The 23800-nt window shown below is 31.3% G+C and overlaps 15 protein-coding genes across 15 annotated transcripts; 9 read left to right on the forward strand and 6 right to left on the reverse strand. All coding sequences in view use genetic code 12, as the record gives it.

Annotated features, from left to right (window-relative positions):
* Positions 1 to 15: 15 nt before the first annotated feature.
* DFJ63DRAFT_218989 (E2 ubiquitin-conjugating protein) lies at positions 16 to 876 on the reverse strand. The gene has a single exon (XM_064904148.1). It carries the CDS (start codon positions 712 to 714, stop codon positions 205 to 207), a length of 510 nt encoding a protein of 169 aa, XP_064760573.1. The 5' UTR covers positions 715 to 876; the 3' UTR covers positions 16 to 204.
* On the forward strand, positions 877 to 3903 carry DFJ63DRAFT_218988 (uncharacterized protein). The gene has a single exon (XM_064904147.1). It carries the CDS (start codon positions 1039 to 1041, stop codon positions 3748 to 3750), a length of 2712 nt encoding a protein of 903 aa, XP_064760574.1. The 5' UTR covers positions 877 to 1038; the 3' UTR covers positions 3751 to 3903.
* On the forward strand, positions 3904 to 4719 carry PHO88 (Pho88p). Its single transcript, XM_064904154.1, has one exon. It carries the CDS (start codon positions 4057 to 4059, stop codon positions 4633 to 4635), a length of 579 nt encoding a protein of 192 aa, XP_064760575.1. The 5' UTR covers positions 3904 to 4056; the 3' UTR covers positions 4636 to 4719.
* DFJ63DRAFT_219278 (protein-lysine N-methyltransferase) lies at positions 4719 to 7125 on the reverse strand. Its single transcript, XM_064904160.1, has one exon. The coding sequence runs from the start codon at positions 6630 to 6632 to the stop codon at positions 4803 to 4805; it is 1830 nt and encodes a 609-aa protein (XP_064760576.1). The 5' UTR covers positions 6633 to 7125; the 3' UTR covers positions 4719 to 4802.
* On the forward strand, positions 6737 to 7873 carry SCO1 (Cu-binding protein). The gene has a single exon (XM_064904146.1). The coding sequence runs from the start codon at positions 6842 to 6844 to the stop codon at positions 7772 to 7774; it is 933 nt and encodes a 310-aa protein (XP_064760577.1). The 5' UTR covers positions 6737 to 6841; the 3' UTR covers positions 7775 to 7873.
* Positions 7874 to 7972: 99 nt separating this feature from the next.
* On the reverse strand, positions 7973 to 8665 carry DFJ63DRAFT_315010 (uncharacterized protein; the record flags this gene model as incomplete). Its single annotated transcript, XM_064906474.1, has 1 exon — positions 7973 to 8665. One exon carries the CDS (start codon positions 8663 to 8665, stop codon positions 7973 to 7975), a length of 693 nt encoding a protein of 230 aa, XP_064760578.1.
* A 153-nt stretch (positions 8666 to 8818) lies between these two features.
* FCY24 (Fcy24p) lies at positions 8819 to 10716 on the forward strand. The gene has a single exon (XM_064904155.1). It carries the CDS (start codon positions 8972 to 8974, stop codon positions 10604 to 10606), a length of 1635 nt encoding a protein of 544 aa, XP_064760579.1. The 5' UTR covers positions 8819 to 8971; the 3' UTR covers positions 10607 to 10716.
* Positions 10717 to 11787, forward strand: DFJ63DRAFT_219152 (uncharacterized protein). The gene has a single exon (XM_064904156.1). The coding sequence runs from the start codon at positions 10826 to 10828 to the stop codon at positions 11732 to 11734; it is 909 nt and encodes a 302-aa protein (XP_064760580.1). The 5' UTR covers positions 10717 to 10825; the 3' UTR covers positions 11735 to 11787.
* Positions 11725 to 12739, reverse strand: CDG1 (Cdg1p). The gene has a single exon (XM_064907210.1). It carries the CDS (start codon positions 12587 to 12589, stop codon positions 11840 to 11842), a length of 750 nt encoding a protein of 249 aa, XP_064760581.1. The 5' UTR covers positions 12590 to 12739; the 3' UTR covers positions 11725 to 11839.
* A 1148-nt stretch (positions 12740 to 13887) lies between these two features.
* SSU1 (Ssu1p) lies at positions 13888 to 15475 on the forward strand. The gene has a single exon (XM_064907211.1). The coding sequence runs from the start codon at positions 13977 to 13979 to the stop codon at positions 15369 to 15371; it is 1395 nt and encodes a 464-aa protein (XP_064760582.1). The 5' UTR covers positions 13888 to 13976; the 3' UTR covers positions 15372 to 15475.
* Positions 15476 to 15629: 154 nt separating this feature from the next.
* Positions 15630 to 17855, forward strand: PMT5 (putative dolichyl-phosphate-mannose--protein mannosyltransferase; the record flags this gene model as incomplete). The annotated part of the gene is made up of 1 exon (XM_064905245.1): positions 15630 to 17855. The coding sequence occupies one exon, from the start codon at positions 15630 to 15632 to the stop codon at positions 17853 to 17855; it is 2226 nt and encodes a 741-aa protein (XP_064760583.1).
* A 24-nt stretch (positions 17856 to 17879) lies between these two features.
* Positions 17880 to 18809, reverse strand: MED21 (Med21p). The gene has a single exon (XM_064904144.1). It carries the CDS (start codon positions 18462 to 18464, stop codon positions 17904 to 17906), a length of 561 nt encoding a protein of 186 aa, XP_064760584.1. The 5' UTR covers positions 18465 to 18809; the 3' UTR covers positions 17880 to 17903.
* On the forward strand, positions 18810 to 20620 carry DFJ63DRAFT_218977 (phosphatidylinositol-3-phosphate-binding ubiquitin-protein ligase). The gene has a single exon (XM_064904143.1). The coding sequence runs from the start codon at positions 19155 to 19157 to the stop codon at positions 20355 to 20357; it is 1203 nt and encodes a 400-aa protein (XP_064760585.1). The 5' UTR covers positions 18810 to 19154; the 3' UTR covers positions 20358 to 20620.
* Position 20621: 1 nt separating this feature from the next.
* Positions 20622 to 22286, reverse strand: DFJ63DRAFT_219158 (RNA-dependent ATPase). Its single transcript, XM_064904157.1, has one exon. It carries the CDS (start codon positions 22154 to 22156, stop codon positions 20699 to 20701), a length of 1458 nt encoding a protein of 485 aa, XP_064760586.1. The 5' UTR covers positions 22157 to 22286; the 3' UTR covers positions 20622 to 20698.
* Positions 22287 to 23787, forward strand: SSF1 (rRNA-binding ribosome biosynthesis protein). The gene has a single exon (XM_064904158.1). It carries the CDS (start codon positions 22416 to 22418, stop codon positions 23763 to 23765), a length of 1350 nt encoding a protein of 449 aa, XP_064760587.1. The 5' UTR covers positions 22287 to 22415; the 3' UTR covers positions 23766 to 23787.
* Positions 23788 to 23800: the final 13 nt, after the last annotated feature.

The following is a 23800-nucleotide window of genomic DNA, read 5'->3' on the forward strand; positions in this document are numbered from 1 at the left end:
GTACTATGATACTAGTCGTTAGTTACTTACAAAGCATAGTTACACTACTTCATTTCATTATGGTTCACTAAAATTGTATGTCCAAAATTGTATATTTCCGCTATTTATGTTTAAAATTACACTAACTTTCGTCATTACCATCATTGATCATAGACTAGATAAACTAGTAAATGACAGATCTATAATTGAATCAACTATCATCATTTACTTTTCAAAACCCAAGGATTGTCTAACATGATTCCTTATTTGATTATCATATTCATCTCTATTATCTCTCCATAATTTACAAGCATCAATATTTGCACCACTTTCAGGATTTGGTTCAGCTAACATCGATATCACACTTAATAAGATTTTTTCAATACTTTGAACTGGAGACCATCTTTCCTCTGGTCTTTCATATTGATTAGGATCTTCACCAGGTGGATGTAAAATCGATATACAAACGGTACCATCGGCATAAATATTAGGATGTAATAAAGGTGGATCAAATTTCAATGCAGGTGGACTTAAAGGATAATCCTTGGGGAACAGCAATAAAGCAGGGAATACACCGTATTCATAAGGTGTATCTGATGGACCTTCTAGAAGGCAATCCCATTTGAATAAATCATCTTCAGAAATTGGACCGGCAATGATACCGGGAGGAGGATCTTTGGAAAGTTGTTGAAACTCTTTTAAAAGTCTCTTTTGAGCAGTTGAACGTGGTGCCATTCAGATAAATGTTGTATATCTCTATCTATATGTGTATGATATATACTGTAGCAGATGCAAATGGGTGGTGGTATCAAAGGATATCAAGTTCTATCTAGTCTTGTGATTGTGGTAGAACAATTTAGATCTCTTTAGAACAAATTTTGTTACGCTCGCTCTCACTCCAGTTCCCAAAAAACTGTGGGCCTCCTCGTAAAATGTGAGCGTCAGTCGAGACAGCGACAAAAGTGAAAAATTCCCCCAACTTGACAGATCATTAACAAGCAAGATCAAACAGTTTTCGACATTAACTAGCTAGGTTTAAACTGATAACTTTCCCTAACCATGTCTTTCTTCGTAGCTAAGGTCAAGAACGTACTTAGTGGTGACACTTTGGTTTTGGTTCCTACCAAGACTGCTCAATTCCCTGCTCCAGAAAGAACCCTTACTCTTTCATACGTTAGAGCTGCTGATACGTTTGAAGCTAAGGAATTCCTTAGAGATTTACTAATTGGAAAGGAAATCAAATTCAAAGTCAATTATAAGAATCCAACTACTAATCGTGAATTTGGTGATGTTCAAGCTCCAATTTTCAAATCTTTAATTCAATATTTATTAGAAAAGGGTTTAGTTAAATTAAAAGATAATTTTAATGAAAATGAAGGTGATATCTATTATGATTTAAAAGAAGTTGAAAATGGAGCTAAATTGAAAAATGTTGGTGTTTGGTCAACTGGTGAATCATCATCAATTGAAACCATTGATAAATTATCTGAAAATGTGATTCAAAAATCTCAAAAATATCCATTAAAAGTAATTGTGGAAAGAGTTATTAGTGGAGATAGAATCGTTGGTAGAGTCATTGTTAATCCAAAACAACATTTCCAAAGTCCAATTTTATTAGCTGGTATTAAAACTCCAAGAACTGATGATATTAATCAACCTGCTGCCACTACAAAAGTTGCCCAACAAGCTAAAGTATTTGTTGAAGAAAAATTATTAACCACTAAAGCTGAATTAACCATTAGTATCATTGGTGAAAGTCAACAAGGTTTACCAATTGCTATCATCCATCATCCTTCTGGTAATGATATTATTGAAAAATCCCTTGAATTAGGATATGGTGAAATTGTTGATTGGCAATCAACTTTAGTTGGAGCTACCACTATGGTTAAATATAGAAAAGCTGAACAAATCGCTAAAGCTTTAGGTAAAGGATTGTATGCTAGTACCACTAGTTCTACTCCTAAAACCACTATTGTTTCTCCTGTTAAATCATTAAAACCAGGTATTACTGTTGATAATGTTTCTATTGCTAAAATTGTTAGTGCTGATACTATTGTTGTTAGATTACAAAATGATGATGAAATAACTGTTCAATTAGCTTCTATTAGATCTCCAAAACCAAATGATACCACCATTGCTGGTGATTCATTAAAGAAACAAGCATTAGTTTCTAGTGCTCGTGAATTTGTAAGATCAAAAGTTATTGGTAAGAGTGGATCACTTTATATTGATGGAATTAGACAAGAAAATAAAGAATTAGGATTTGATTCAAGATTCTTAGTTAGTTTTAAATTTGGTTCTACTGATTTAAGTGAATTAATTGTTGAAAATGGTTGGGCTACTGTTATAAAACATAATAAAGCTACTAGTCATGAAAGATCTCATAATTGGGATAAATTAATTGAAATTGAAGAAAATCAAAAGAAATTAGCTAAGAATGGATTATTTTCAACTAATTTAGATAAAGTTATAACTGTTAGTAATAGAATCATTGATGCATCGGAAAATGCTACTAAAGCTAAAACTTTCTTTAATGGTTTTAAACAAAAGGGAAGAATTTCTGGTGGTTATTATATTGAATTTATTCCATCCATTAATAGAGTTAAATTATTCAATCCAAAGGAAGGTACTAAATTAACTTTAATCTTAGGTGGATTAACTAATGAAAAATCTCAAGTTTTAAATGATAAAGGAGTTAAATATTTAAATAAAAGATTCTTACAAAGAGGAGGAATTGAATTTGAAATTTATGATCTTGATAAATTAGGTTCATTCATTGGTAATTTATATATCAATACCAATTCTTTAGTTCCAATTCAAGTTTCATTATTAGAATTAGGATTAATTAAGATCCATGATTTAGCTGTGAATAGTAATCCATTTAGTAATGATTTAATTAAAGCTGAAGAAGAAGCCAAGAGTACTAAAAAGGGGATTTGGTCAAATTATGATGAAGCTAAGGAATTAGCATTGCTTGAGAATCAAGTTAGTCAAGTTAAAATTGATATTAAACCTCAATTCTTTGATATTGAAGCGGTTGATATTGATAAAGAAAGTGGAATTATTTCATTCCATTATTTAGATACTGCTACAGTTAAGAAATTTTCCGAATTTAAAACTTCATTTAATCAATTCCATACTCAAGCTCCTTCAGCAAGTCAATCATCAATTGATTTACCGTTTAATTTAACTAGAGTACCAAAGAAGAATGATTTAGTATCAGCCAAATTCAGTGAAAATGGGAAATATTATCGTGCTAGAGTTCTTTCTCATGATAAATCAAATGGTAAATTTGAAGTTAAACATTTAGATTTTGGTAATATTGATAAAGTTTCATTAAGTTCATTAAGAATCTTACCCCAAAAATTCAATTTAATCAATTATCCCGTATTCAGTCATACTACTACTTTACAAAACATAAGATTACCACCATCTAAACCAACTGATTATTTAACTGATGCCATCTATGCTTTAGAAGATTTAGTGTTTGATAAGAAGTTAGTGATTAGTGCCTTACCAGGAAATGGCACTACCAGTGAATATGAAGGTATCTTATATGATGCCGAGCAATCGTTAAAAGATCCTGATTACACTATCAACAAGCAATTAGTCCAAGATGGTTGGGGTATAGTTGATACCAAGAAAGTCAAGGACTCTGTTAAAGATTATGTTACCTCTTTAGTAACTGTTCAATCCAAAGCCAAATCGCAACATTTAGGATGTTGGGAGTTTGGAGATGTTTCATTTGATGATGAAGACAATGCATTCTAAGTACACTAAATAGTTATCACATACTCTCTCTTTGTACATATACAAACCTCCTTATCATATAATATCATATCGTATCGTATCGTAACCCATTCATTGGCTTGGCTGTCAATTTGTGTAAAGAGAGATTTGATTTTTTGTTCTTTTGAATTCTACACGATTCTTTTTTTTTTCTGTTCTGCTTCCGTACGACTGAAAAATTTAAAAGTTGAACAAACACTGATAAAAAAAAAAAAGAAATCAAAAAATATCCTTCTTGATCCCCTTCCTTCCTTCCCTCTTCTTCACGAATAGTCAACGAACAACAAGATGAATCCAGCTGTCACCAACATCGTCGTCATGCTTGTCATGATGCAAGTCTCCCGTCGTTTAGACTTGGAAGATCCAACTATTTTACTCTATGTTAGAGCTGCCTATTTAGGATGTCAAGCCATTGCTTTAGCAGTTTACTTATTAGTGAGAGTTAAAATCAATGCTAAGAATGATTTAACTACTTTGAAATATGTTGAACCAGCTAATCCATTAGGTGGTGAATCTGAACCAAAGGCTGTGATCACCACTGTCAAGGAATATGATTTAAAACAAATTGATACTTTAATTAAAGGTGTCTTTAGTGGTATGGCTATGATGGGTGTTATGCATGTTTACATGAAATATACCAATCCATTAGTTATGCAATCTGTTTCTTCTGTTAAATCTGCTTTAGAAGCCAATATTGTTAAGATTCATCTTTTCGGTACTCCAGCTACTGGTGATTTAAAGAGACCATTCAAGGCTGCTGCTGGTTTCATGTCTGCTTTCACTGGTGGTGCTGGTGATGTCATTACTGATAAACAATCAGTTGAAAGTGCTGAAGTTAGTGGTAGAGGTGGTATCAAAGAAGATTAGATTTTGATTTTTGATAAATAATACTTATATTCAATTCTTCTAGTTTATTTTTCTTTTCAAAAAGAAAATGCTTTGACTGTCTATAAATTAAAAAAAACTATATATATATACATATCTTACATCATTATCTGGTATAAGCTTAGACATTTTTAATCAAATCCATTTATCTAATGCTTCACTAATATACACTCTTGATCCTTACCCCTTACAAAGCCAATTATATCTAATAATTTTGCACTGTAAACAAAATTTTGTATAGTCCAATCCCCCTTATTGAAGATTTCTGGAACTTTGGCATTCAATTCAGGTATAAGATTTTCATAAATGGGTTGATATTGAACTACTTCTTCATTTGAAATAGTGATTTCTTGTTTCAATTTAGTGAAGTCTTGTTCAATCCATTGAGGTAAGTAATTATCTTCATCACCATCAATATCGTCATTGCCACTCAAATACTCTCCTCTATTAACACAACGGATTAAATATAATAACCACATTTGATCTTGGAATTGAGCTTGTAATATCGATTCATAACTGGTTAATCCAAAACTTACCAATAAAGCTTGTTGTAATTTCTTATCTTTCTTATATACCGATTTTAAACTAACCAAATCTGATTTATGATTTCCAATTAATTCCTTTTCAAGATGTTTAACTCTTTTAATGGTACTTTTATAGATTTTAACTTGAGAGTCAATGTAAATCTTGATGTTGGAATGATTGGCACTGGATGCGGGTATACTCTTACTATCAATTAAGGCAAGTTTACTTTCTAATGCTGATCTTAAATGATTTAATCCTGCCAATTGCATCCTTAAAGTGATTTCACCATTAGTTTCCCATCTATTCTTAACTAGATATTGAAATATTTGAATGAGGTTAATCAGGAGATTATCATTCGTTATGAAGTACAATACTCCATCTTCATACAGTTTATTGGTAGTAGTAGCAATGGAAGAATCCTTTCTCACGACTGAAGTGGTATAATCTTCAATAGAAGGTAATTGAATACCATATTTTTCAATATCATCAACCAATTGAGAATCTATTTTAATCTTTAATGCTACAGAATCAGCAGCATTATCTTTAAGAGCGAATCCATAAGCTAATAATAACTCTTCATTTCCTTTCATACCATAGTTATTATATAATTGTTCACCATCAACTGGATTATCCAGTTTGAAATTAAACGTATCAGATTCAGCATCCACTATCCAATTCACTTTAGCTTTAGGATCATGGTTTAAAAGATCAATCAAAGGTAACAACATAGCCTCGTCTTGTTTAATATCTTTACTTTCACTATCTTTTGCATTCTTTAATAAATATCTGGGGAATGATCTTGATTTTAAAATTAACGATGACCATAAATAATTAGGGAAACTTGTCCAATTATCGATCTTTTTCAGTTCTTCTTCGAAATAAGTATCAAAATCTTCTGGTTTATAAAACTTATATTCATAATAGAATTTCATATTGATAAAATGATCGGTTGGTTTAGTGATGGTATCAGGTATAAGATTGATGATTTGCCACCATTCTTCAATCAATTGGGTTAAATTTTCCTTTAAAGAGTTTCCTAAATTAGTTCCCTTTAAAAGATCCTTATCCTGAGTATTCCAAGTATATGGTGAATTGATTTGATATAAACTTGGTAATAATGTTAAATAAGGTTTGAAGAATGAACTTGAGTCAGTTCGAGCTTTACTGAGATATATTTTTAACAATGAGTTGATGTTTGAAGTCTTTTGTGATATTTCAGGGTATGAAGTTGCTGGATCTTCTTTATGGAATGAATCTACGGCAGTTTGTAAAGTAATAATCAAATTCAATGGCAATTGAATTTGTTGTAATTCTTGATCTCGAGCTACCTTTTCATTATAGAACACTCCGATATTACCCTCTGAAATCACTTTGAAATCTAGTTTAGGTGAAATATCAGCACCATTAGACTTTGACCAATCCAATAACTCTTGTAACTTCTTTTGAGAACTCATGTTGCCACTGCAAACCTTGATGAAGTCAGTCAATGGTACAAATTAACTATAGTCTGAAGTTTTTTTGAATTTTCCTGTACATAGAAAATTGTGAGATGATTTTTTTCTTCCAGTCAGTTTGGTGATACCATGGAGTTTGAAAATTGATCAAACGTTGGTTTGCTTACTAAAACATTGTATGGAACAATAGATTACACCACGATTAAAGGATGTTATTGAATAGAATACCAGTTCGTACAACTATATTGAGGTCAGTGTTAGTTAGATCTCAATTGTTGAAATCAACTCCCGTATTTGCCAAACGTTGTTTAGCTTCAACTTTAATCAAACCCCAAGAAGTTCCAAAATCGACCGCAAATGAAAGTAGTACTAGTCCTAAGAAAAGACCATTAAGTAGAGTTGCTATTGGTGGAACTGGTTCCGCTGCCAAGTACGCTTCTAAGAATAGTGTTGAATTTGCAGCTTGGAAAGCAGTTATGTTATTATTAGTATTAGGTGGAGGTGCTACTTACTATTTCTCTAAGGAAAAGGAAAGATTAAGAATTCAGAAGGAAGTTGAATCGAAAAGAAGTTATGGTAAACCTTTAATTGGAGGTCCATTTAATTTAATTGATGATAATGGTCAACCATTTACTCAAGAAAACTTAAAAAATGATAAGAAACAATTTTCCATTATATATTTTGGATTCACTCATTGTCCTGATGTTTGTCCTGATGAATTAGATAAATTAGGAGATATGTTAAATGAATTAAAATCGAAGAATAATATTGATTTATTACCAATTTTTATAACTTGTGATCCTGCTAGAGATAGTCCTGAAATTATAAAGGAATATTTAACTGATTTCCATCCATCAATCATTGGATTAACTGGTACTTATGAGGAAGTTAAAAAAGCATGTAAACAATATCGTGTTTACTTCTCAACTCCTCAAGATGTTAAACCAGGTCAAGATTATTTAGTTGATCATTCAATTTTCTTTTATTTAATGGATTCAGAAGGTAATTTTGTTGATGTTATAGGTAGAGAAGCTGATGCTAAAGAAGGTGTTGAAAAGATTAGACTGCACATTGATGCCTTTATTCCAGAAGCTGAAAGAGAGAAGAGAAAGGATTCATGGCTTAGTTTCCTTTACAAATAAGAAAGTCCCTTTCAACCCCATTTATGTATGTATATAATTTAATGTTTATGAAACAGGTATAAGTTCATGTATATAGTTATTTTTAAAAAATGAATTAAACTGGTATTTATATTTAGAGTCAATTTTAGTTAATAATTAATTGGTCTTCTTGGACTTATATATTGGAGCAGAAAAATTCTCTTCAAGCGCATACTGAATTTATTCCTTATATTCATAAGTTGCTTTAAAGAATTCAATTTCATGAGTTAAAGCAGTTATAAAGGCCTTTTCACACTCATATTTATCTTCATCAGTCTTAACTACTCTAACCACTTCACTCTTTAAGAATGCAACCCATTTAGTAAAATCAGCTCCACTATGTAATCTAACCCATTCTTGATATTTATAAGGTAAATTGGCAGGAATTAAATGTTCATTATATTCAGCCCAACCTAAATAAACCTTTTCCATAACATACATGAACGTAATTAATTCAATATAAGATTTGGATTCAAAGATTAAATAATTAAGAAAATCAAGATACTTCTGAACAGCAGGTAAAGTTGGAGCTGGATCAAGTAACATTTTTCCACTATATTGTTTTAATTGAGCTAAATTATCAGTCTTTAATTGTTCGATACAAGTAAAGAAATAATCATTTTCATCATTAGAGACAAACCCAATTTGTTTACCTAACACAATTGATGGTTTTGGATCATCACATAACGCTAAGACCTTTCCAAATAAGTTTAACCCAATTTGAAAGAATTTTAAATCTTGAATTAAATAAGTGAATAATTTATAATCTGGTAAAATCCCTTGACATAATTCATTCGTCAAAGGATGAGAAATTGATTGATGGAATTGGTCTTGATGTTTCTCAATAAGACTATCAATAATATCTGTTGTCATATTCGTTTATGATTCTAACTTAACCTGATGGACACTATCCCTCCATCTATCCCTTTCACCTCCAAATTATTCAAATTGCTCCCGGAATATAGTTCCCTTTTATATTATTGGGTGCTATACTTTTTTTTTCAGCCAAAATTAAACACCCCTCCAAAAGTTTATGCGCTTACAAGTCTGCCCTCTGAGATATTAAAAAAAACCTTTCACCCAAGACGTTTAATATATATATGGGGGTAATGAATGGTTCGATCAAGTTTAGATGATGAAAAAGTGATCTTGTTATAGTTATTCATAGTCAGTATAAGTATGACTAGCTTTCATGATAAAGAAGGAGTATCAATTCCTGAAAAAGTATCATCAATTGATCAAAGCTCGGAAAATCAATCCGATAATGAAGATGGTAATTTGCAACATATTAATAATAAATATGTATCATGGATTTATAAATTAGATGATTTTGGGATTGAAACTAGAGGTATAGAAAGGGTCAGTAGTGAAGAAAGAAGACAATTGGCTTCCACCAAACCTCGTTATTATCAATTTGTTCATGTTATAGGTCTTTGGTTTTCAGCTTGTGGAGGATTAACTTCAATGTCATCATTCTTTTTATCTACATTTTTATTTGGATTGGATATGAGAAATAGTATGGTTAGTGGATTGATTGGAATGGTAATTGGTTGTTTAGTGCCTGCTTATTGTTCAACCATGGGTCCAAAATCTGGATGTAGACAAATGGTTGGTGCTCGATTTTTATTTGGTCAATGGGGAGTTAAATTCGTTTCTGTGATTTGTATTGTGGGTGGTATTGGTTGGTCAGTGGTCAATTGTGTATTAGGAGGACAATTATTAATCTCCATTAATCATAATATTCCATTATCAGTTGGAATTGTTCTTATTTCAGTCATAAGTTTAATCATTGCTATATTTGGTATTAGAGTGGTATTAAAATTTCAAACTATTATGGCTATCCCATTATTCATTGCTACAATTTTATTTTATGTGGTTGTATGTAAGAAATTAGATTATGTTCATACTGCTAATCAATTAGTTCAAGAAATGGAATTATCAAGTTTAACCATTCGTGGGAATTGGTTATCATTCTTCACTCTTGGATATTCAGTTACTGCTACTTGGGGATCAGGTGCATCTGATTATTATATTTTATTCCCCGAAGAAACACCCGCTTATCAAGTTTTCTTAGTTACTTTCTTAGGTATAACCATTCCATCATTATTTGTTGCTATTCCAGGGACATTATGTGGAGTTATCGCTTATGGATATCCACCATGGACAGCTGCTTATGATTCATTTGGAGTTGGTGGATTAATTAATGAAGTTTTCAAACCATGGGGGAAATTTGGATCTTTTGTAGTGGTGATTCTTTATATTTCATTGATTTGTAATAATATCATGAATACTTATTCGATTGCGTTTGAATTTCAATTAATTGATGTTAAATTAGCCATTGTTCCAAGATGGTGTTGGGCTATCTTAGTAACTATCATTTACATTGTGTTAAGTATCGCAGGTAAAGAACATTTATCAACCATAATAAGTAATTTCTTACCAATGTTGGGATATTGGATTTCAATTTATATTACTATCTTATTAGAAGAGAATTTAATCTTTAGATCAAATATTAAAGTTAGAAGTTTACATCATAAAGAATTCCAAGGTAAAGAAGAAGATACTAGTTTATTATATAATTGGGCTAATTGGAATAAGCCAAGAGGAAGAACCATGGGATTAGCAGCTGCTATAGCATTTGCCTTTGGAGTAGTTGGTGCTGTCCTCGGTATGAATCAAGAATATTATCAAGGGGTATTAGCTATAAAAATTGGAGTTGATGGTGGTGATATTGGATTCTGGTTATCGGGTGCTTTCACTGCTGTAAGTTATCCATTATTCAGATACATTGAATTAAAAAGATTTGGACGTTAAATAAGTTAATTAAGTTATTATTATTACATATGAATTGTATATTGATTTGGTTGCAAATGCATCCATGCCGCGGATGTAGTAATAAAAATATTATGATCTGATTCTAGACACATTTTTTTAAGAGCGACAGAGAGATAACAAAAACACCTCCACAAGAAGAAGGTATAACTAATCACTTTATGAACATATAAAACAGATAAGAAGGGACAATACTCAGAAATGACAGGGTTAAGTGAAGAACAATTGGAAATATTTGATAAGGAAGGGATGATATGTCTTCCAAATTTTCTTTCCTCCGACCAAATATCTCAATTATTAACTCGATCACATCAATTATTAGATGAATTTGATATTTCGAATCATCCATTAACTCAATTCAAAACGAATGATAATGATCATGTGGGAGATGAATATTTCTTCAATTCAAGTGATAAAATAGGATATTTCTTTGATACCGATGCATTCAATGATAGTACTGGAAAGCTTAATTTCCCTATTGAACAAGCAATTAATAAAATCGGTCATGGATTACATATGATAGATCCTGTGTTTGAACAAGTGACATTAAACGAAGATGTGAGGGGGATAATGAAGTCTTTGAAATATGTCGATCCTCGAATCTTACAAAGTATGTTAATTTTCAAACAGCCTATTGTCGATGAGAATGTATCGAAGGAAAGATCGAATGCTGTCCCACCTCATACTGATGGGACGTTCTTATATACTGAACCTCAATCTGCGGTTGGGTTTTGGTTTGCGTTGGAAGATTGTACTATTGAGAATGGATGTTTATCGTATTTACCAGGATCTCATAAAGTTTATCCTATTACAAAGAGATTCGTTAAGATCAATAAAGGTAAAGAGGGATGTAATTTTATCAATGTCGGGGATGAGACTGAAGTTAAGACTCCACCTAAGGATGGATATAAGATTGTTGAATGTAAAGCAGGATCATTAATCTTGATTAATAATTCTGTGTTACATAAATCGGAAAACAATCGATCTAAAAAATCAAGATTTGCTTATGCCTTTCATATTATTGATGGCGTTGCTAAATATGATGAATTAAATTGGTTACAAGTTCCACCTAATCCAGATGGTGGTACTCAATTTACAAAGTTATTCTAATTGAAAGATATAATATTAAATAGATAAACAGGTTATATACATGAATATATTTATGTGTTTGGAAATCATTATGGACATTAAAAAATAAGGGTGTAAGAGTGGGAATTAACAACTATGACTTTCTTTAGGATTGATTAATTTTCCTTGCCAACTATAATATTTATTCATATCAACATGATGTCTCTTACCATTATTTTGTTCATACATTGAACAACCATAAATATAAGCATATGGAGGAGTATATAAATGTAATGATACTGAAACTTTATCTTGAATTGGATTAGAAATCTTATGTAATCCAATTTTATCTGAAATATAACCCACTTGATCTCTTGTCATTAAAGTTTCCTTTTTACAAACTAATTTCTTCTGTTCATTTTGATCAGGAATATCATAAAGGGATTCCATTAATTCACCGGCTAAGATCTTCATACAACAATGAGCATTGGCATGATCATGAATAGCTGATGATTTCCCAGGAGACCATACTAAAATTAATAAATTGGCATTATCATTTATATTGATAATTCCATTTCTAGAATATCCACGAGATGGATCATAAAGAGCGTATTTCAACCAATCTTCTTCATTGGATTCATAATTTTCCATCAATTGTTTGATCTTGTCAACATCAATTTCATCAGAGTGTAATCCTTTCCCACCTAAGATAACTTTTAATTCTTCAATTAAGGTATAGAAGGGAGAATCTTTGGATAAACTATCGATAGTTTTAGAAGCAGTATCGATGGCTAAATGATTATTGGATGGGAGTCTATCCATACCACATGAAGTGGATGATGAAGTGGGAGTACCTGCTCTTTCAAAAGGATTTGGAGTTGAATTAACTGTTAACATTATGAGATGAGGGCAATTTAAAAAAGAAAAAAAAATCAATAATGTGGTTCTATAGTTGGAAAAGATTGAATAAGTGAATGAATGAATGAAGATGTAGAAGATGTAATGATCCAATTGCAGGTATGTTCAAATATAGATCTGGTTGTAATGATTTAAAATTAGGACTGAAATTAGGAAATGGGGGATTTTAAGGTTGTATTTATATATTAAAAAAATTAGCTAATTGCACGCTACTTTTTGAGTCAAAAGTTGAAAGTCACCTTCCTAATTGGGCAAGTCTACGGTGCTTTCATCGACGGCTCTTGGATGGGATGATAAAATAAAATAAGGAGCGGTCGTTAATTGAACAGCGGTGCAAATAACATAAGTCACGCATTGTTGAGCATTTATTTCCCAATTGGGTTAAAATGGGCCGAGGACACGACAATCACAAAATTCATAACTATTACAGTAACTATAACTATTATCATTGTGAGTTGTAATTAATTATACATTATAGTTTAATTTGACTCTGATACAGTTATGATTCTTATCATTCTATAACTCATAGTTAAAGGAATGTGAGTTAACTGAAGTATAAACAATCGAAGAAGTCATGAATTACAATAGATAAGATAGATAACCATTGAGGTTACCATATGAAATTTGAGTGTGTAAAGATAATTAAAACTACATACACACACGCGAAACTATACAATAGAAATAGAAATCAGAATTAAAACAAAAAGAGGAGAGCCACAGCGAATCAAAGTCAAAAATGAAACAGAGATAAGAAAACAAGGGATTCAATGTCCGTTCCTTTAGATTAAAGTTTTATCGTGTTTTAATCAAATTATAATACGATTCATCCTTTCCCTTTACGTTCATTGATTCATTCATTCATTCATTCTCCTTCATATCCCCCTTTGTCTCTCCTCATTATTATATAAGAATGGATGAGTGATTTTTTCTTAATCCGTAAATCGTCTAAGCCGCCTCTGGTGTCGTGCGGCACTTTCCGTATTCGGATGGAACTCATTTCATTTTCATCTTTTTTATTAGTGATTTCTTGTATGCAGGAAACAATGAACGGGGTTTGAGTTTCCCGTTGTCCATTCCCGCACTCTAAATAAAATTTTCTTAACTATAGAGATGGATGGGTCATAGAAAATGCTTGTCTGTTAGCCGCTGGATGACTTCACTTAACTCACTCTGTTCCTGTTTCCTCCTCCTCCTCCCAGTTCTATGAACCAAATAAATTTTTATATATAATTTACTATAACTCTCTGAATAATTATAAATGTTTATTGTAATTAGTATAATTAGACTTAGCATATGATATAAACTATAATTAACCAACCTATACATATAACTAATAATAAATAGACGCCTCCCCCCGTTATAAAATATGTCAAATCCAAGCGAGACAAATCAGTCAGATTTAAATCAAAACCCATCTGCACAAACTGTGGCTCCAATTCATCATCCTCAGGATCCACAACCCTTAATTGATTCACAACCACCCCAAATTGCTGCAAATAATGAGAAACATAAACATGATGATGATACAATTGAAAATGAAGATGATGGTTCAACCTTAACCTCAAATATTAACAAACACTCACCAAAATCTTTCACAACTAGAGTTAAACACCTTTTATTTGATGAATTTATAGAAAAATTCACACCTGTTTATTTCGTATCAATTATGGGAACTGGTATTTCTTCTAATATCCTTTATAATTTCCCTTATCCTGCTCATTGGTTAAAAGTATGTGGGATAATCATGTTTGTTATAGCAGTTGGGTTATTCCTCATAACTTCATTAATGTTTATCCTTTCATGTTATTATTATTTTCCTAAACGTCTTATTCATTATAATTTAAACCCTAATGTGGCAGTATTCATGGGATGTTATGCTATGGGATATATCACCATTATAAATTTCATTTTTTATTTAAATGTGGTGGATATTTATTTCATTTGGGTATTATGGTGGATTGCGATATTAATCTCATGTTATACTGCATTTATAACTGTTTTCTTTGCTATTTTTTCAAAATTATCATCAGAAAAGATTAATATTAATCAATTAAATTCAACTTTATTATTACCTATCGTGGCTATAACTGTGGTTTCTTCATCAGGTCATATCATTTCACCATCACTTAAGACTTTAACTCATACTTTAATCACTGAAATTTTAAGTTTAATGTTATGGTGTATTTCCATTGCATTAGCATTCATTATCATCACCATATACTACTCCCGTTTAATCTTACATAAAATCCCTCCAACTCAATTAATCTTTACAAGTTGGTTACCAGTAGGGTTCCTCGGTCAATCTTCATTCAGTATAATGTTATTCGGGAAAAACATGTATGATATCATTGAAGATAAATCAATTGGAAACATCTTCATTATAATCTCTACCATGTTTGGTATTTTCTTATTATCATTTGGATATTTTAATACTTTCCTCGCCGTGGTATCAACCTTATCTAAAATCAAACCATTTGCTAAGAAAGTCCATCCATCAATCAAACATGGATACATTATGAAATTCAATAAATCATTCTGGTCCATGACTTTCCCCTTAGGTACCATGTCTTTATCGAATAATGAATTGGGTAAGGGTTTATTTGGAGATTTAGTATATCCTTTGAAATTCTTTAAGGTCTTAAGTTGTATATATGCCGTGGCATTATTTATTATTACGATTGGTTGTTTGATTGGTGTTGTTTATACTTGTGTGAAGTTGATTAAAGGATTGTTTAAGAAACAACAATCTGGATTAGTATAAAACCTATTTTATTAGAGTTTATAGAACTATTTATTTCATTTCATTTAATTTAATTTAATTTAATTTGCATCCATTTATTTATTATTTGTCGAAAATATTTGTAGAATTTGTCGCGACATGACAAAACTCTAAAATCTGCGACAAATCAACTCCCACTCACTCACCACACGCTTGTTTTGTAAATACATAAATTTTTCAAACCTTGAACCAAAGACGAACCCAAATCCAAATCATACTTCCAACGACGATTACACCAACATGATAGAGAAATCTTCAAAATTACCTCCAGGGTATAAACCAGGTATTTTCAGATCATTCTTCTCTACCACCCCTTCACCTCAATTACTTCAACAAACTACCATAACCAAATATGATCGCGCTAATTTATGTCTATTATTAACGTTAGGTTCAGCCATTCGATTATATAAATTATGGTTACCTTCAAGAATTGTATTTGATGAGATTCATTTAGGCACATTCTTAAAATTCTATTTCCATGGAGAATTCTTTCTCGATGTTCATCCTCCATTAGTGAAATTGATTTATTATTGGTTATCGATATTATTCCATTGGAATGGACAAATGGAATTCAATCGTATAGGGGAATTGTATAATCAAGATATCGATCATGAATTTCCTTATTTACCCCTTCGATTATTCTCCAGTTTATGTGGAGTAGGGACGGTATTGTTAACATATTTGATTTTAAGATATAGTAATTGTCGTTCTATTGTGGCATTATTTGGTAGTGGATTAGTATTGATTGAGAATTCATTGGTTACTCATTCAAGATTGATCTTACTTGATTCACCCTTCATATTCAGTTTAGCTCTAGTCATATATGGAATTAAACGATCTCAATTACAATCTCCACTTCTGAAAGCTTGGTTTAAAAGTTTGATTGTAATAGGAATGGGATTGGGATTATCATTATCGATTAAACTTGTGGCTATTTTCACTTTCTTATGGTGTGGGATTTTAACTGTTCAACAACTTTGGCAACAATTAGGAGATTTGGAAATCAGTACTAAGAAATGGAGTTTCCAAATCATATCTAAACTCGTTATATTCATTGTATTCCCCCTTGTGATTTATTGTTCAATTTTTACAGTTCATTTCGAAGCTTTACCATTCAGTGGAGAAGGAGCAGGGATATTATCTCCATTTTTCAAATCTAGTTTAACTGATTTTGAATATCTTAAACAAATGCCAGTAGATGTAAGTTATGGAAGTACCATCACTATCAAACATGTTGGTACTGAAGCTTATTTACATTCTCATAATTTTACATATTTAAGTGGAAGTGGTGAACAACAAGTTTCATTATATGAATTCATGCCTGATATCAATAATGAATGGATTATAGAAATTAAAAATAAAAATGTCGAGGGGAAATTACAAAAACAATTCAAGCCTATTAAAGATGGTGATACGGTTAGATTATTTCATAAAGCTACGGGAAGATACTTACATGTGAATGATGTTCGTCCTCCAGTTTCTGAACATGATTATGCCAATGAAGTAAGTTGTAATAGTGATAGAAATCAATTAGGAGATGTTAATTATGAATTTAAAATTAGAATTATTGATAGATCTTTCAATTCCGAAAATGAATTACCCTTGAGGAAATTAAAAGCTACCCAATCGATTTTCCAATTAGTTCATGTCGGTACGAAATGTGTTGTCATGAGTCATATTACTAGATTACCAGAATGGGGATTCGGACAATATGAAGTTTTATGTGTCGATGAACCAACTATTCCAAATACTCTTTGGTATATTGAAGAAAATAGTCATCCTAAAATCGATAATGATGAAAATTATCCTCGTATAGCTTTCCCTCAATATAGTTTCTTTAGAAAGATTTGGGAATTACATAAATCTATGATTCGGATAAATCTGAGTTTTACAAGTCATCATCGTTATTCATCCAAACCTGAAACTTGGCCATGGTTATTAAGAGGAGTTAATTATTTTTCCAATGAAGGGACTACGAAATATATTGATGAAAATCCATCCCATATTTATTTCCTTGGTAATATGATGATTTATTATACGGCCAATATAATCATTTTATTAACATTTACAAAATTATTCATTTATACTATAAAACATTTAAATCCATTCCATATCCCATTTGAAACCATCAATGTTTCAACTTATTACGCCAACAGTTTTGAATTCTTATTAGGGTGGTTCATTCATTATGCTCCATTCTTTTATATGGAACGAGAGTTATTCTTACATCATTACTTACCGGCGTTATATTTTTCAATTTTATTATTGGCCCAATTTATAGAATATCAAATTTCAAAACGGAAATATATAGGGTATGGGTTGATGATTATTATTGGGGTTGGTTCTAGTTATTGTTTTTATCAATTCTTGCCTCTTATCTATGGTTTAGATTGGTCAGTATCGGAATGTAATCAATCCAAATGGTTTTCAAGTTGGGATTTTGATTGTATGACTTATGCAAATTAAGTAAGTCAATATATAATGTACATATAAGATCTATCTTTTTTTTTGAATTCATCGCCTCGATTCAGCGATACCTGTAGCAACTTCTGTTATTAAAGATTCACACCATTTTAATAATTTATCCTTTTCTTCAATTTTTTTAATTCGTTCTTGTTCGATATTTTTTAAATCTTCACCTAAATCCTCAATGATTTTCAATTGACTAGTGGGAGATACACCTATCCCTGGTAATGAATCTATCAACATACTTATTTGCCGAGATTTCAAGATTATATCAGTGGATAATTCATTTAAAGTATTTTCAAAATTTGCTTCAGCTTCAGCTTGAGCTGCCACAGAAGCATGGTTTGAAACGGTTTGTTTCCCACTTCCATTAGCACTTTGTTGAGGTTGACTTTGAGGCAGTTGTTGTGGTTGAGATGATTGTTGTTGTCCTTGTTGTCCTTGTTGTTGACCTGGTAATGGAGCATTGGCAGCTATGTTTATGATTGAATTTGGATCTTCATCAAGTAAGGCTGATTCACTATTGGTATTAACGTAATTCACTGTAGCATTGAATTGTTCTACTAATTGATCTAAGCAGATTTGTAATTGTGTTAGCCTATCAGCCATCGTTGTGTTATATATATGTTGTTTGATCCAGTTGGTTCTTCCATAGTTATAATCATATTCATTTTGGGTTACTTTGAAATTTTAATATCACCAGAAATTACATGCAGGATAATATATTATGTACAGGACCCAATATTATTTTAGCAGCCTATTAAAGTCAACATTGATCCCATATGGTTATTGATGTAGAGAATGGTTATAAGAAGTGATGAATACATGAACTTTGAAGAGAATAGACCGACTTGACTATAAAGGTCATCATTAAGAATATCGTATGCTTAAGTCCTTACGAGTAATATACCTGACATACATCATATCCTCAACCATGATAAACCAATGAGCTGTTAACTTGTCTATTAAATCATTGATCTAGTCAAAACTAGTTTAATGATCAGTTTAAACCAATTTGCAACTATATCTACAGCATCAACATTCTAATTATAAGTATCGTCTAAAACTGGTGAGTCAACCACCACCGTTTAATCGTCGTGTGGTGACATTTTTCTGATTGATCATTGATCATCTCTTATATACCGGAATCTACGCCCCACTTTTAAACAAAGGGATAAGCTGGATACAATTTGCCTTTTGGTTATAAACAACACATCAACTTCAAATCCAAAAGCTTCCATAGATGGTATAATTATAGGTTCATTTGAGACAAGACATTATTTTGCTGAACAAGAGAGAATGAGTAGCTATATTGAAGAAACCCCCATTTGGCAAGAGGATTCGGAAGTTACTTGCTGTTTTTTATGTCATTCCATCTATACCTTTTTTAATAGAAGACATCATTGTAGAAAATGTGGTAGAGTTGTTTGTGGAAATTGTTCAGAAAAGACGGTTAAATACTTTCCTAATACTTTAGTGGTTCATCAAAATGGTTCTAAAACCATTTATAATCCGTATGAAACTTATAAAACTTGTGATGAATGTGTGGATGAGATTAAAATGATTAGAAAAGCATTATTTGATGCTAATCCTTCTTCATCAACTATTGAAGAAAGTGAATACCCTTCAAGAACAAGTAGTGCCAATAGTTCAACTTCATCATTAACTCCAACCAATGCCCTTAATATTGCCAATCCTTTCCTTCATAGACCAGATCATGGTGGTCATAATCATAATCAATCTCATGATAATGATAATGATAGTACTACCAAATATAGTACTAGAACTCATACTAGACTTATAAGATCATCGACTCATTCATCTTTCAATCATAGTCGTCATAGTCGTCATCGTGGCGGTAATAATCGTGATGGTGATGATGAAAGTGATGCTAATTTATGTCCTGTTTGTGCCACTGATTTATTAAAATCATATATTAATCATCATAAAAAACATATTGAAGAAATTAGTAATGATGATTTTGAAAAATTTAAAGAAACTCATATTAATGATTGTTTAACTGATTTTGATTTTAATACTGAAAATCAAAGATTTAATTCGCCTGATAAACCTCATCCCAGAAATAAAATGCTTGTGTATAATATTCCACCATTCCCAAAACCAAAATTCGAAAGTATTCCTAATTTAGAAGCGGCATCGTCCATGGATACCATCAGACAACTGGAAAGTAGACAAGATGATGAAACACTTTCTCCTTATCAATCACCATCTCCTTCACCATCACCAATCTCGAATGTTCTTGATGTGGTGGTTGGTTCAGTACTTTCAAATGCTACCATGGAACCATCAGCTGAAAAGGATAAAGGATATCTTGAAGATGATGGCTTAGATAATGAATGTGTGATTTGTTTGGAAGATTTAAAACCAGGTGATAAAGTGGGTAGATTGGAATGTCTTTGTGTGTTTCATTATGCTTGTATCAAAGATTGGTTTAATAAGAAAGGGTATGGTGAATGCCCTGTTCATTTCTTGCATAAATAGATTTTTATTTATTATTTGCATCTTTTCTCTAATATTGTGTTGATTGTTTTATTTTATTTTATTTGGTTTGGTTTTATTTTATTGGAATGGCTATTTATTCAGGTTGGATAATTCTTTTTAATTCTAATTTAGTTCTAATGTCTAATTCTAGTTTTGTTAATGTTTACATTTTACTTTTTACTGTTTGTACAATTTACAATTTTCCTAGTTCTTTCTACTATTTGGTTATAATATATGCAAATTTATCTTTTATTAAAACAAATTTAAACCTATTTTTAAAAAACTCTCTAAATAACCCCATAAAGAAAATACAAACAAACCGACAAAATCATATGATACGATCAACGTTCTTCACGATCTCTATCATCACCACCTTTATTCCTTCTTGTTCTCTTTTCATGAAAGTCTTTGGTTTGTCTGATAGCTTCAGCAGCAGCTTTATCAACATGATGATGTAAGGCTTGTAAAACTTCTCTTTCTGGAGATGGATCTTTAGGTAATTTCTTACCCAACACACTTTCAATTCTTAAATACATTTCTAAATCATATTGAGTGACCAATGAAATTGATTTACCTGATCTACCAGCTCTAGCAGTTCTACCAACTCTATGAATATAAGCTTTAGAATCAGTTGGAATATCATAATTTATAACAGCATCAACAGAAGGAATATCTAACCCTCTAGCTGCCACATCAGTAGCCACTAAGATATTAGCCACTCCTGATTTAAATTTATTTAAAGCTCCTAATCTTTGACCTTGAGATAATTGTCCATGTAATGGAACGGCTGAAAATCCAAGAATTCTAGCTAATAATGCAGTTCTTTGACTATGAGCACAAGTTCTAGTAAAGATTATAACTGATTTTCCCGAAAGTTCATTTAATAAATGAATAAGATAAGTATTTTTATAACCATCACTTACTAACATCATTGATTGAATTAAATTATCTGCAGTTTGATATTTGGTTGAAACAGCTACTCTAACTGGATTTTGTAAGGAAGCTCTTTGTAATTTTTCAATTTTATTAGTCATAGTAGCTGAGAATAAATAAGTTGTTCTTTTAGTTGGAATGATTTTTAAAATCTTATCTAAAGCAGGTCCAAAATCCATATCTAATAATCTATCAGCTTCATCCATGACTAAATATTGTAAACTCTTTAACGAGAACCCTTTGGTATGTTCTAAATGATCCATGATTCTACCGGGAGTAGCAACGACAATATGAGGTTTACGCATTAAATCTCTAGCTTGATCCATCATATCCATACCACCCACAATACAAACTGATCTAACTCCCATTGATGAACCTAACGCATCGAAAGTTTCTTTGATTTGATAAGCTAATTCTCTAGTAGGAGCCAATACTAATCCGAAATATGGACTTTGAGATTCCCATAAAGCTTGTAAGATAGGGATAGCAAAAGCAGCAGTTTTACCGGAACCAGTAACAGCTAAACCAATAATATCTTTCCCTTCTAAAGCATAGGGTATAGCTTCCGATTGAATAGGAGTTGGTTTGGTATATTTCATTTGTTGGATAGATTCCATGAGTTCAGGAACCAAGTTTAATTGAGCAAAAGTCTTGAATTTCAATTCATCATCAGGAGTAATGGCTATTTCTTTAACAGTTTCAACTTCTTTCTTACTATCTGATGATGATGATGATGATGATTGGGCTTCTTCTTGTTGTTTCTTTTGTTTCAACAACGCATTTCTCTTGATTTTTTCAGCCAAATCCTTTACATCTGTCTTTTTGCTCTTCTTTATCTTCGTTATAGATCCGACTTTAGTTGACATTATGCTATTATTCTATGATGATTATCGTTAAGACTGATTTATACTCTAATTGATTATTAACCATTATTTTTTTTTTTCATATTCCTCACAAAAAGAATTTTTTTTTGGCTGTTCCTGTACAGAAATATTTAGCAGAGATGAGGAACATTTTTTTTAATTTTCAAAATTTTTCAACTTAACAGTATAAACAGGATAGAGATCTAGATAATCAGAACAGCTAGTATTTTACAGTTGTTATAGATAGTTAGGAGGTGTTATAATGGCTAAGAGAAGAACAAAGACCAGAACTCATAAGAGAGTTTCGGAAGAAGAATTGGCCAAGATCCCTAGATCTATGGTCATCAGACTTGGATCAAGTTTAAAGAATCATTCCTTAAGTCAATTAGTTAAAGATTTTAGAAATGTTATGCAACCTCATACTGCCATCAACTTAAGAGAACGTAAATCTAATAAGTTGAGGGATTTCATAGTGATGGCTGGTCCTCTTGGTGTATCTGATTTATTCATTTTTAAACAATCTGAACAATCTGGTAATATATCTTTAAGAATTGGAAAATTACCTAGAGGTCCAACTTTACAATTTAAAGTGAATGCTTATTCATTAGTTAAAGATGTTAGTAAGATTTTAAAACATCCTAAATCAATAGGGAGAGATTCAAAGGAATTTTTAACTCCTCCATTATTAGTTCTTAATGGATTTTCAAATAAATTAAATGAAGTTGATAATCATGAAAAATTAATGGTAACCATGTTTCAAAATATGTTTCCCCCAATTCAACCCCAATCTACTAAAGTAAGTTCTATTAAAAGAGTATTAATGATAAATAAAGATCCTCAAACTGGAGAAATTGAAATCAGACATTATGCTATAAATACTAAATTAGTAGAAGAAAATAGAAATGTTAAAAAATTAATTAATAGTCATCATAATTTAAAGAAAAATTTACCTAATTTATCCAAGAATTCCGATATTTCAGATTTATTATTAGATCCTTATTCAGTAGGTGGTATTACATCTGATTCTGAAATTGAAGATGATGCCATTGTTGAAATTAAAAATGAAAACAATAATAATAATAATGCTACTGTCATCGTTAATAAAAGAAGAATAATAAAGAAACCAACTGGTGAAGGTGAACAAGAAGAAGAAGGAAATGAATCAGAAACTGAAGAAACTACTACCACCCAAGAACAAGCTCCAGAAGCAGCTCCTACCAGAAAGAGAGCTATCAAATTAACTGAATTAGGTCCACGTATAAGTATGACATTAGTTAAAATAGAAGAAGGATTAACTGGATCTTCTAAAACTCTTTATCATGCCAATGTTAATAAATCTAAAGCTGAAATTGCTAAATTGGAAAAGGCTCATGCTATAAAGGAAAAATTAAAGGCTGAAAGAAAGGCTAAACAATTAGCTAATGTTGAAGCTAAGAAAGCTAAAAAGGATGAAAAGAAAGCCAGAAAGAAGGCAAGAGAAGAAGGTGGTGATGCTGAAGTTGCTGAAGAAGACAATGACGTTTCAATGGATGAGAGTGATAGTGATGGACCAGAAATTAATCCGGATGATTATGAAAACGATAGTGATTTATTTAGTGATATAGAAAAGTAGTTACTTTATAAATTAGTGTATATTAATAGCATAAA

The sequence above is a fragment of the Scheffersomyces coipomensis genome (assembly GCF_036884675.1).
Source record: "Scheffersomyces coipomensis strain NRRL Y-17651 chromosome Unknown DFJ63scaffold_6, whole genome shotgun sequence".
Taxonomy (NCBI): domain Eukaryota; kingdom Fungi; phylum Ascomycota; class Pichiomycetes; order Serinales; family Debaryomycetaceae; genus Scheffersomyces; species Scheffersomyces coipomensis.